Source organism: Mus caroli, chromosome 19 (assembly GCF_900094665.2).
Source record: "Mus caroli chromosome 19, CAROLI_EIJ_v1.1, whole genome shotgun sequence".
In the NCBI taxonomy this organism is placed as follows: domain Eukaryota; kingdom Metazoa; phylum Chordata; class Mammalia; order Rodentia; family Muridae; genus Mus; species Mus caroli.
This window is the reverse complement of record NC_034588.1, coordinates 37,037,376-37,049,439: the sequence shown is the minus strand read 5'-3', so window position 1 is coordinate 37,049,439 and position 12,064 is coordinate 37,037,376. Positions and strand designations below refer to the sequence as shown.

The 12,064-nt window shown below is 45.7% G+C and overlaps 1 protein-coding gene across 18 annotated transcripts in view; it reads left to right on the top strand.

Annotated features, from left to right (window-relative positions):
- Sorbs1 (sorbin and SH3 domain containing 1) overlaps positions 1 to 12,064 on the top strand; it is a 226,148-nt gene that overhangs the window by 151,639 nt on the left and 62,445 nt on the right. For 11 of the 18 annotated variants that reach the window (XM_029472826.1, XM_029472830.1, XM_029472827.1 and 8 more), the window contains 3 exons: positions 1,866 to 2,038; positions 3,737 to 3,800; positions 5,475 to 5,549. In XM_029472826.1, the coding sequence (XP_029328686.1) occupies positions 1,866 to 2,038; positions 3,737 to 3,800; positions 5,475 to 5,549 (312 nt within the window). The remainder of the gene's footprint in view (positions 1 to 1,865; positions 2,039 to 3,736; positions 3,801 to 5,474; positions 5,550 to 12,064) is intronic. The other 7 variants (XM_029472833.1, XM_021151941.2, XM_021151940.2 and 4 more) reach the window with 1 other exon arrangement.

Genomic DNA, 12,064 nt, shown 5'->3' with positions numbered 1-12,064 from the left:
GGCTGATGGGCTGAGTGTTAGCAATTATTAGAACCACTTGCCCTAATCTTTTTTTTTTTTAAGAATTATTTGACCCAGAAACATCAAACATGCCTGTAGTCCTCATAATTCTACATACCAAACAAGGTGGGGTTTAGAGTCAGCTGGCTTTACAAGAATACTTAGAAACCAATCTGCTCTCGTAGATGGAGCAAGGCTCTAAGAGGCTTGCCTGGAGTCAGGGCTGAGTGGCTCTCCTGAGTAGACTGTTAGAAACCCCGAGCTTGCTGCCTTCACTGTTCCTTTGCCCCTCAGCCACGCCCTCACACGTGGGAGTCTCTGACATCATCACAGCTTTGCATGGAACCTCAGACCCTGCCTTCCTGCCAGACAGAGTGTATTCCCTGTCTAGCGCTTTGCACTTCTTCTTAGTCAGGGAGTAATTACTAATTGCTGGACTGCTGAGGGAGAGGCACCCTTCATTCTTTGCTCAGGCTGTCTTGGCTTAAGCCCTTTCCCCTCCATCTTGCCCTCCAGTTACCATCTGACATGCTCCTTCCTCTGTGTGGAGTTCACCTCTGCTTCTCTTTCATACACATATCCTTTTCTCTGCTGTCTGATACCTCCCTCTGGGACTACTCCCTCTGAGCCCTTTGTCTCTTTCCTGTTGCTCAGGTGACTCCCACAGAGCTGGGGATTCTCTGCTTCTCTGCCTGTTTCCTTTGGCATCCTTCAGTGTGTGACTTCAGCCCTTGGCTCTGCTCTCACTTCCTTCTACCACAGAGATCTGCCGTCACTCTTGCGCTGGTGGCTGCAAACCTGCATCCTGCCAAGGCAACTCAGCTGGTTCCTGCAGCATCTCCTGGATGTCTCTAGGGCTTTTGTTTGTTTGTTTGTTGTTTTTTAACTATAGGGTCTTCTTGTCTTATCAAAGAGTTAATGGAATGCCAAGCGCATGATTAAGTCAGAACAGTTCAAGGTGGCACCTAGTTAATGATGCTGTTCCTTGTGCCAGGACCATCCTCCACTTTCTTTTCATCTGGTTGGCTCCTCTTAGACAAGCTGGCTCAGAACCTAAATTCTGCAGCTAAGCTGGGAATTTAACTCCTCTGTCAGCCTAAGTATCTGAGGGGTTCACCTGCGTCTCCACATGCATAATGGCAAGCATTATACCTAGCAGGTCCTTAAGAAATGCCCCTTCAGTAACTGCATGGTCTGGTTTGGAAAAACAGACAATAATGATAATAGGCATGTAATCTGTAGACCACACCTGGTATGTTTGTTGGCTCTCTGTAAGTTCCTGTCTAAAACAGGTTAAATAAACTGTAACGAGCACACAGCAATGTCTAGCTGTCTGAGTGCTTTGGCTTACAACATCTTTGGGAGTTTGCCAAGGGAAATATCTTTCCCATATTTTTCAGTGAGAGAACCAAGGCATGGGAAAGGTAAATGAAGGGAGTTAAGTGCGTCCCAAGACAAAAAAGGGAACTTTGTAATAACGCTTTATCCTCTTCTCAAGGTTTTACTTGCTCCCTTACCTTCCCAGAGGTCTACAGAGCAGTGTTCATACCTCTGCAGACTTCTCTTAAAGAGCTGGGTAACTCATACCAGATCCTCTGCAGGCCAAGTGGTCCCAGCTTACTCAGCTCAGCCATGGTAACACAAAAACATCCATAAAGAATGTGTGGACAAACCACCATGGCTGTGTTCCAGTAAAGTTTTACTTATAAAGGCAGGTGGCCAGCAGTGGGCTGGACTTTGCTGACCCTTGCCCTACGTGGGGTTGGTGCCAATGGGCAGTTAGCAAACACCCCTTTTCCCTAGCTGGATTGCTGGAGAGGATTTTTGCTTTGGAGTTTCAGCTTGTGATTGTTTGTCATTTCCAGATCCTGCCTCAGAGAGAAGAGCGGGTGAGCAGGACCCAGTACCAACCCCAGCAGAACTCACTTCGCCCGGCAGGGCTTCTGAGAGAAGGGCAAAGGATGATAGCAGACGGGTGGTGAGGAGCGCACAGGACCTAAGCAATGTGTCTACGGATGAAGTGGGCATCCCACTCCGGGTATGGACATGGACCGTTGTGTCCTCAGCTAGAGTGTGGCCTTCGTTATGCGTGTGAACCCCTTGGGGTAGGAGGAGGTTACAGTGGCTTCAAGGAGAGGGTTTTCTCTGACAGCAGCACAAACCACACCCTGATGAGGGTGTCTACCAGGCCCCTGGCTACAGAGGTGTCTTTACTTTCTGTTTGGAAAGCTGTTCTGTTCTTTTAGAGGATAGACAGACACTTCAGTAGGCTAAGCCTCTGAAGAGCTCTGCTTTGTTCCCATTGTAATAAAAGGGAAAGAGAACCTTTACCAAGAGTGATTGTTGCCACCTTTTGCCACTTGAGTGGTGGAAGCAATTATCATCCTTACGGGTTGCTGAATTGGTCAGCTTAGCCTCACTGTTAAGAACACTCAGCACAGGCTACTTATGAAGTAAGGAGAGCCTTATGTGGGCTCTCGGTTATGGAGGTTTGTGTCCAAAATTGAGCCACCTGCTCTGCAGGACCCTCCGACAAGCGTAACACATTATGGCAAGAGCTTAAGTCAAATCGAGCGCTCAACTCAGTGCCTGGGTGGCATCCCAGATCCCTGTGAAGTCATCCTCAGTTCCCTGAGGGACCCACCACACACACACACACACACACACACACACACACACACACACACACTAGGTCCCACCTCCTAAAGGTCCACAGCATCTGCCAGTGATGCCACCCTCGGAGACAAGCCATTAACTACAGAGAACAGACGTCCAAACACAGCATCAGAAAGGCACTGACTGTGAGGGGTCCCATCAGTTCCCAAGTTTTCATAGAGTGTGGGTGGCAGAGTGTCTCCAACCATTGTGTTAGTTGGATCTTCTACTTTTGTTTGACACCTCTCTACCTCAGACAATGCACTTTGACTTTTTCTACTTAATTTCTTCATCTATAAAATGGGAGTGATACTATTGGTCTAACTATCTTAATTATTTTCACTTTTGATAAAAAGGCCCAGCTTAAGGTAAGCATGAACTCTGGAGTTGGATGCCATACGTGTTCCATTTAAAAGCATATTATGCTCTAAATTTGGCTTTATGCAAAGTGACTTACATACATTTGTACAGAATAATCCAGAAGGGGTGGGGATAGATTGTGGTAAGCAAGGATTTATTGCCTTGTGATTCTGGGAGGGCTTAACTTCTGTTTTCCAAAGTCTATGTGTGGAGAGAGATTGTCTCTAAAAGTGACATTTTAAGGAAGAAGGGACGCAGGGCTAGAGAGATGACTCAGTGGTTAAGAACACTTTGTTAAGACTCAATACCTACATTGGCTGGCTCTGATGCCCTCTGCTGGCCTCCACTGAAACTGCATGCACATGGCGCACATAAATGCAGGCAAAGCATTCACATACATAAATTAAAAGGAAGTATATCTTTTTTAAAAGAAAGGAGCCATGGACATATTTCAAATCTGCCTTTGACTGTTACATCCTTAGGCCAGTTATATTCGAGTCTCTTATGTCTCTGCTTTCTCAAAAGTTTTGCCTTTTAAGAAAATGATTAATACTGCAGCCAGAGACGTATGTTGTGGAGCATTGGCTGATCACGTTCAGGGCCCTGGGATCAATTCTAGTACATCACTGTTTGATTTTTGACTTGGGGATCACAAACCTTTTGAAATGTGTTCATGTTTTCATTGTTTTTACCCTCGTTTGTGTTTTTTTTCCCCCTCTAGAATACCGAACGATCGAAAGACTGGTACAAAACTATGTTTAAACAGATCCACAAACTGAACAGAGGTACCGCTTTTCATTTGTAGACGCTGTGGGATATTGTGGGAATTTATTGACTGTCGGTTGTGGGCCTGTGCTCCGCTGTTCACTTCTCCTGGAGGAGCGAGGCTCCTGCAGTTGGATTATATTAGGTGCTGTGCCTTCAGCACACAGGTGGGAGGGTTGCGCCTGTGCCTGCCTCAGCTTTGAAACTTGAGGTCAGCTTGCAAGTCCTCTCTCCCAGCTACCGTGCAGTGTAGGAGGCTGAGCCTTACACTCCATCCCTGCTCCCTACCTATCTGCCTGGGGACAGACAGTTCCATCTCCTACCTGCTCACAGCTTTAGGTATACCTGGTGTCAGCCCTTGACTGCCTTGTGAGAAGATCAAGTTGAGCAAAGCCCTGAACCCGGAGTTAAGAAAACCGTTCTCCCCTGGAGCCAGCCTCCAGGCACTTATGGGGATCTTCTGTCTTTCTATGTTGGTCCCACTTCCGGTCCTCTGGAGGGTATTCTGGGTGTCCAAATGGGAAGGAACACCTTGTGAAGCACAATGCATTGTGCATCTCTGAGGCTAACCTGGTGCCAAGTTAGCTTCCTTGGCTGGGAGTCAGAGTTTAGCAGGTAGAGAATCAATCAGTCAGGAGCTGACGTACCAGAGCTACTCAGGTTGAAAGAGATGCTTACAGATCAAGAGCCCCCCCCCCGCCCCCCGCCCCAGCCCCCCTCAGCTTTCCGTGAACGAGCCAGCATGATGGCAGAAGTCCAGGCTACTGCTTTGGCAGGTCACAGCCCTACCAGCTCAGCACCCAGCACCCATCACCTCCTGTGCTGCCAGTTACCAGATAGGCAGGCATGTCGCTGCACTGCAGGAAGGGTGCCACTCCTCCTGAGAGCAGAGATCCTGTCTTTCTTTATGCCCAAATCCAGTCTGGCCGCCTGCCATGAAGAAGTGACATCCTGGTTAGTGTTCCCACCTAAGTCACAAATATCCAGCAGCACTGTTAATGAACTTCTGCTGGGTTTGGAATGCTCTACACTGTTCCTAAACACTGAGTGTTTAGCATCTCTGAGTCAGGAGTAGATTTGCTAAGGTCCAGCGGATAAGCTCTATCCAGCATGGTGGTGGTGCTAAAGACTGGTTCTCCGTAGTAAAATTCCCCGAATTTCTTGCAGCCCTCTGTGACCCCCCACCCCTTCAGACCTGCCTCTAGAAGGCTAACTGCAGGGCTGAGTGCATGCATATGTAGGGGCGAATGCACCAAGGCACCCCTAATCTTCTTGTGCTCTGCTTATTAACACAACTAAGTCACGGATTGTAAACAGAGCAGCCTAGGGGCACCCAAAAAACTTCAGATTCACTTGTTTGCTTTGATTCTAATGTGTACAAGACAGCCTTCGATTAAAATAAAGAATCACTTTAGGACAGTGTTTTCATTTCTCATATTTCATATCTCCAACCTAAAATTTGTGAAATTTGAAACTCTGTGTCAAGTGCTTCTTGTCCATTGGAGCTAGTTTCTGTATCATTCCCTTTGACGTGTCTTAATTCAGGCAAAAAGACTGGATTTTTAATTTCTCTCATCTCATTAGTAAAGCTTATTGTGCCCCAGAATTCAGGGAGTGTGAGTTGTGTGGGTTCTTACATGTTCATTCTCTCTGTTTGTATCTTCTTTCTCTCTCGCATCTGCTCCTCTGCCTAGACACTCCCGAGGAAAACCCTTATTTCCCTACGTACAAATTCCCCGAGCTTCCAGAAATCCTGCAGAATTCTGAAGGTACCATAAGTTTAGACAGCGCATCTGTCGTCCTAGCGTTACATTAGTCCTTAGAGTTCCATTGTAGGCGTATGGTCTGGCTTTTAGATTTTTTTGTTTCAGTAGTCGTTTCAGACAGTGAGCGTTTTTTTGTTTTACTCATTTGCATGGAGTACTGTATTAAAATAACTAAGTTCTCTCTAATTCATTAATCCAAGTGTGATGCCCTCGTGCTTTAATAATAACACTAAAATAGATAATCATTGGAAGGTGTCAGCGGCGGTTAAGCGTTTCCTCCGCTCAGTGGTGGATAGCTTCAATCCACTGCCTTTCTCTGCTGCAGAGGACAGCTCTTACACTCCTACCTACCAGTTTCCTGCATCTACGCCTAGCCCTAAGTCAGAAGGTAATTACAGGAAAATGGTGTGCTGTTTCTCTCTTACCTTGGGGTTTTTTCTAGCAGCTAAAGAAGCGCCCTCTTCATCTGCCTCCCTTTTAACCTTTTGTTTTGTGATGTTGTCTCCGTCCTTGCTAGCTGCCTCTCTGCGGGGCATTTTATTCCCTGCCCCTGTAGGGTTTACATGGCTTAAGGCTTTCTTAGGATCTGGATGTGTGGTTCTGGGAAAAGCTGCTTGTACCTGGGGTGTTACCTAGAGTACTGATGGCTAGGCAGTGACTTCCTGAAGCTGAGGAGGGAGACCCGCGAGCAATCAACAGTAGATGCTTAGCGGTTTCCCACACTGCACCTGGTGGTCACTGGGTTCCTCGTGCCATGCGTTCTCAGGGTATCTCTTTTTGACTGGGAATTCCTGAAGAGGGATACACATGCTTAAGCATCAGTCTTGGTAAGCTATGTCTTGAAAAGAAGATTTGGACCAAGCTAGGAAACATTTCATGGAAGTGCTAGATGGGAATTAGACCTGATACGGAGAACAGCTATTCCTGTGTACTGGAGATGATCTATTTTGGGGGGCTGGTAGTGTGTGGGGGTGGGGAGAGTACAGGTGTCAAAGACGGTTGTAAAAAGTGAGTGAGGAAAATCATCTTGGGAGAAATCCTGCCTCTCCCACGGGATTGGAAGATGGCCTGACGTCTGTCTGGCTTCCTTCATCTGCTTGGCTGTGATCTCAAGGCAGGGTTTGATGACTGGCTATCAAGCTCTTAGATCATTGGTCAGTACACCTGACAACTCCGCTGACAGTAGCATCTGCTATCTGTTATGTGTGAAGTCTGGCACAAGAGGAGGTAGGGCTGTTTTGCCTAGAGACATAAACAGTAAGAGATGGCAGGACAGCTTGTCACACCTATTTAGAAGTGGATATGTATGTGGATATGTGTGTCTATGCATACACAGGCTATTTTCAGAGACTGAAAAAGAAAAAAATGTCCTTAAAGAATAGAAACTAAAAAAAAAAAAATAAGTTCAAACAAAAAATTTCATAATAATGAAGGTAATTAGACTTCAACACAAGTTTCAAAGAAGCTGTCTTCCCTCGAGCTCTGTTTAAAATAGGGCAGATCTATCTCACGCCCCCATCCTGCCTAGATGACATGTCTAACGTATTGCTGATGTATTTAATTAGATAAAGTCTTTTTACAAATGTGAAAAACATGTGAGAACATCTTTAAAAATTGCTAGCCTTAAATAAATAATTTTTTTTTTTTTTAACGTTCAAGAGGTGTTCTGGCTTTCTAAATCCGGGATTTTGATGGTGTTTGAGCAGCAACAGCCATGTCTGTGAGCACCTACAGCCCTCCTTAGCTCTGGCCATGGGGCCATTCCTCACAGATAGCTTCAGGCTCTCTGCTGGGTACTCACAGGCACTGGAAAATAGAGATGGTAGAGGTACATGCCTGTACTCCCAGTGCTCAGGAGGCTGAGGCAGGAGGATTACTGTGAATTAAATACTGAATTGGGCTACATAGTAAGTTCTAGACTAGCCAGGGCCACATAGTGAGACCCTTCAATAGGAAGGTAGGGAAAGAGGGAGGGAAGAGAGGAGAGAGAGTTTATCTGAGGGAGAACCTAGAAATTGGAGCTATAGGTCCCATAGGGGGGAATCTTGTTAATGCTACTGTTGATTCATGGTCTTGTAGTTATAGTTTGGAAGTAGGATTGTCTGGAAGAAGCCTATTCAAGCCTACCTGAGGGCTAGAGCATTTGTCTAAATTGTAGTTGTTGATGCAGTATTTTTTTTTTTAAGATGACACTTATAAGTGGCTCCAAGCTGAATGTCCTGAGCTGCAGGGGCCCTGTGAGCATGTGTTTATACTGGCTGAGAAACCTTCCATTTCCATGAGTTGATAAGTAAACTTCTGGCCAGATGCTGGAAGATAAACAGGATGACCACGTCTTAATGAGGCTTACATGTACTATGAGGGGGAACAAAGCCCTGTAAGTTACAGCAAGGAGCAATCTGCACATGTCATAATCCTTAAGAGAGCTTGGTGCTGGCCCGCACCCCCACACTACTCCCCTCTGAAAGGTAGCCTTCCTGCTGCCTCAAGTTCTGCTTCAAGATTGCCATGCTGCAGAGGGGGCGCCTGTCACTCACTGAGCTTCCGGCCTTACCAGAGCTGCTTAACTCCCTCTTCATCTGAGATAGTTAGAGGCTTCTTCAGGTGTATACGTATCAAACATTTACTGATAATAAGTCATAAAGAAATTCATTCTAAAATAATCCTTCACTGTACATGCATTTTTACCGTTTATTAAAGATTAAAACATTTTTGTGTACAAATAAGAAAGGTGCTTAATTCTATTATCTATCTATCTATCTATCTATCTATCTATCTATCTATCATATATCTATTTGTCTATCTATCTATCTGTCATATATCTATCTATCCTATCATATATCTGTCTGTCTGTCTATCTATCTATCTATCTATCTATCTATCTATCTATCTACCTATTGTTTTATCTATTTACTTATTTATTGGCAGAGTCTCACTGTGTAGCCCTGGCTTTGTTATATAGATCAGGTTGGGCCCCAAACTCACAAAGATCTGCCTGTGTCTACCTCTCGAGTGCTGGGATTCAAGGAGTACATCTCCATGCCCAGCACTCGTTTATTTTGTCACAGAGAGTTGAATCTTAGCTGAAGCTATCTTCGGTGTTTCTCAGAGTTGATCAGTATTTTTGACTTTATAGTAATAAAGGCAGAGGATGAAACTTCCCATAAATAAGTAGTCCAAAACAGCAGAAGTATGTTTGGAAACATTTCAGAAATTGGAGAAAATTCTGTCATGAGCTCAAGCCATTTAACATTTTTTTTTAAATGAAACTGAAGACAGCAACTCAATATTCTAACATAATCCAACCCAAAGACAGATGAACTTGACACTTAGATGCTGAAGAGTCAGGATAGGAAAGTATTTAAGGTATGATTAAACCGTGTAAATCTATTAAGAGCAGAAAACTTTCCCTCTACAGTCAAACACTGTAGTTCAGTCTGAGCTGGGGAGTTTCAGGCCACCTTGGGGTTGGGTGGTATGGTGGCATACACAGTATACATACATGGTGTGTGGTGAGTGCCAGAAAGGCCTTAGATTTGTTACTTTTGACTTTGAATTAGCTTTCAATCATCCCATATTTTAAAATATCTTTTCCAAAGTTTTCATAACCCCCCTCGCTCAGTTAAGTAGTCCCAAGATACAGTTTTCAGAAGCTGTTGCTGTACAATATAAGGCTCTATGCTGAGCACATCACCATGGCTTCCCTCATTTTCATCCTCACCAGAGGAGTCTAAAGAAGCTTGGGAAGGGGTGTGTGTGTGTGTGTGTGTGTGTGTGTGTGTGTGTGTGTATGCACTCGCAGAGTCACATGGGAAATGGGAGAGTTGGGATTCAAACCTGGATCTTCGGGTCGCCGAACGGGCGCCTTTGTTCTGCTGATCCTCTTCATGATAGACCTTGTGCCTGTGGTTGTCTCCTCCTTGCCAAGAGCTCTCTAATAACTCATGGTAGCTTCTCCTGAGTCAGTCCTGTCTTAGGCTGCTGATCTGTCTGGGAACATGTGGTTAGGAAAAGCTCCCCAAATGATGTGACCATGACACTGGAATGGCGAGATACCACCAGGACCAAGGTCCTTGCCAAGATGCAATCTGGCCGTTTGGATGTAGGGCTGGAGAAAGGAAGGCAGCCTCAAAGCTCTGGCCTTGTAAGGACAGCGGACTTGGCATATGTAATATCAAGAAAACAAGATGCTTTTACACAATGCCCCAGAATCTACAGCAGAGCCAAGTAGCTGATAGGCTACTTCATGATCCATGGCCTGAACCACACTGGAGTGAAGGGCTCTTGCCAGAGGGGAAGTTAGAGAGCAACTTTGCTGCTGGTTCATGACCTCCACTAGCACCGTTTCTGGCTGGAGGTTGAGACCCACCAAGTTCTGTGGCTGTGACTCATGGTGCCACTTCTAAGCATCTCTGGGTTGTGTCACAGGGTTGTGGTGTCTTGTGTTCTCCTTCCTGCTCCAGCGTGCCCTAAGGCAAGGCTTGTCAAAGGCGGGTTTTCTCAGGCACAGATAGAGTTGAGTGAAAATAACTCTCCTAGCTGTGCAGGGTTTCTAAGAATAGCCTTATTTTGCTCGAGTTCTAGTAAGTTGTTCTGTTGCAGCAGAGATGCTTGGCTCCCTTGTGCCTCCTGCCCCAAACTTTTGATGGTCCTGCCCAGGGGGAGGGGCCTAGCTAGTGGCTTGCAGCAGTCACCTTTGCTCTCCTTAAGTGACCAGAAGGTTTCCGCCCAGCATGTGCAAAAGTCTTTGGTCTGCAGGATAGCTAAGAACTGAAGTATTGATCGCCTTCCCACTCAGGACTCAGAAGGCTGAATGAAGATGGGATTGGTGAGCCTTCTCTAGCCTGTGGGTCCCTCTAGGCTTCTGGTCCCTCTCCCCTTGGGTCCCTATAGACTGTCTCCCTTACTTTCTTTCTCACTTCACCAGCTTTTTAAAGGAGTATGTCTTCTGCAGCCACTCTCCACCCTCCTGTGGCCTTTGTTTTCTGTCCCTTAGTATTCGATAGTCTTTAACCAAAGCATACATAACCTGTTACTCTTCTCCCCGCCCCTGAGGCTTGGCATCCTTGTCCTCCCTTATCCTTCTTTGCTTTTTCTTTGCCACCCCAGACTCTGCCTTTTTGTTTTGGAGCGGGAGGGGGGTTGTGACTCCCATCATATATCCTTGCTCTTGCATGAATAATGCATAAGAAGGAATTGTGTTGAATAACGGATTAAGATCATGTTTAAGTGAGCCATCATTATCACAAAAAAAAAAAAAAATCATTTTGGGTTTCAAGGCCTAAGAATGGCACACAGTTCATGGCTCTGTGGATGCTGCTTTGGGCTGATCCTCCCGTGTTGTCAGTTATGTAACATTTTAAACAGTTTTGATGAGCACTCTCTCAGGCTGACTTTCAGAATTGTATAAGTTCTAAAGAGTAACAGCAAAATCAACCCGGAGGAAGTTTTTAGAAATTCATTTAGTATTGTTCTTGTGTTTGAGAAGGCAGTCATGCAGTTCCTGATAGCCCTAGGGCTGGCTATTCTGCTCCTAAGGCCAGACTGCCAAAGCCTGGGGAGAGCCGTTGGTGTGCCAACACCAGAGCCTGTCTGGGGCCTTCAAGGCACCAAAGTTACAATGTTCACCCTGCCTGTGTGCTGCACAATGTTCAGGCTTCCTGGAATGGTTGACCTGGGAAGTTCTGAGTGTTGGTGCCAACATTTAATGTTAGTTGCTTGCCGTTCCAGGGGGCACCAATAGCATGTGGTCCCATCACAAGCAGGAACCACAAGACCCCAGCTCAGAGAGTCCTCTCTGGCATTATTGTCAAGAATCCTTGGAGGATGTAGCCATAGGATTTGTGTTGCTTGCTTATAGAAGGTTTGAGAAAGGTTTTGCTTCGTGTATCTTACGGTTAAGCAGCACACGTACGCATACTCTATTTGCACAGCTCTAGCAGGACTGGTAGAAGGACAGCCTCACGCTCGGGTTCCTCACGCTGTGGTCATGCTAACTGTATACCCAGCTTTCTCAGTGTGGACTTGCTTACCAGGAGAAAGTTTCAAACAGCTGGAAGTGCAGGCTGTAGCAATGTTATCTGTTATCCCTGGAGGCCAATAGGAGGCAGAGTGAATGTGGTGTTGGTGCCCTAAAGGCTTGCCTAAGCATATCCTAGGGCAGGGTGGTGAGAAAGTGGGGCAGAGGCTTCAAGGCTAGAGATGGCTTGGCCTGTGATGCCCTGTAGTTTCAGGACACCTTTCTTGGTTGGCTCATGACTTTAAAAAAAAAAAAAAAAAAAAGACATTTTTAGTCTCCTTGCCCAGAATTGGAGATACAAAGGTGAATCAAGAGTACGTGACAAAGCAGCTACCCCTGTCCCAGGACTGAGGTGATATCAGAACGATATCAACCCTTTTTCTTTTTCCCCTCCCTCCCTCCCTCCCCTGCTCCTTTCGCTCCTTCCTCCCTCTTTCTTTCTTTCTTTCTTTCTTTCTTTCTTTCTTTCTTTCTTTCTTTCTTTCTTTCTTTCTTTCTT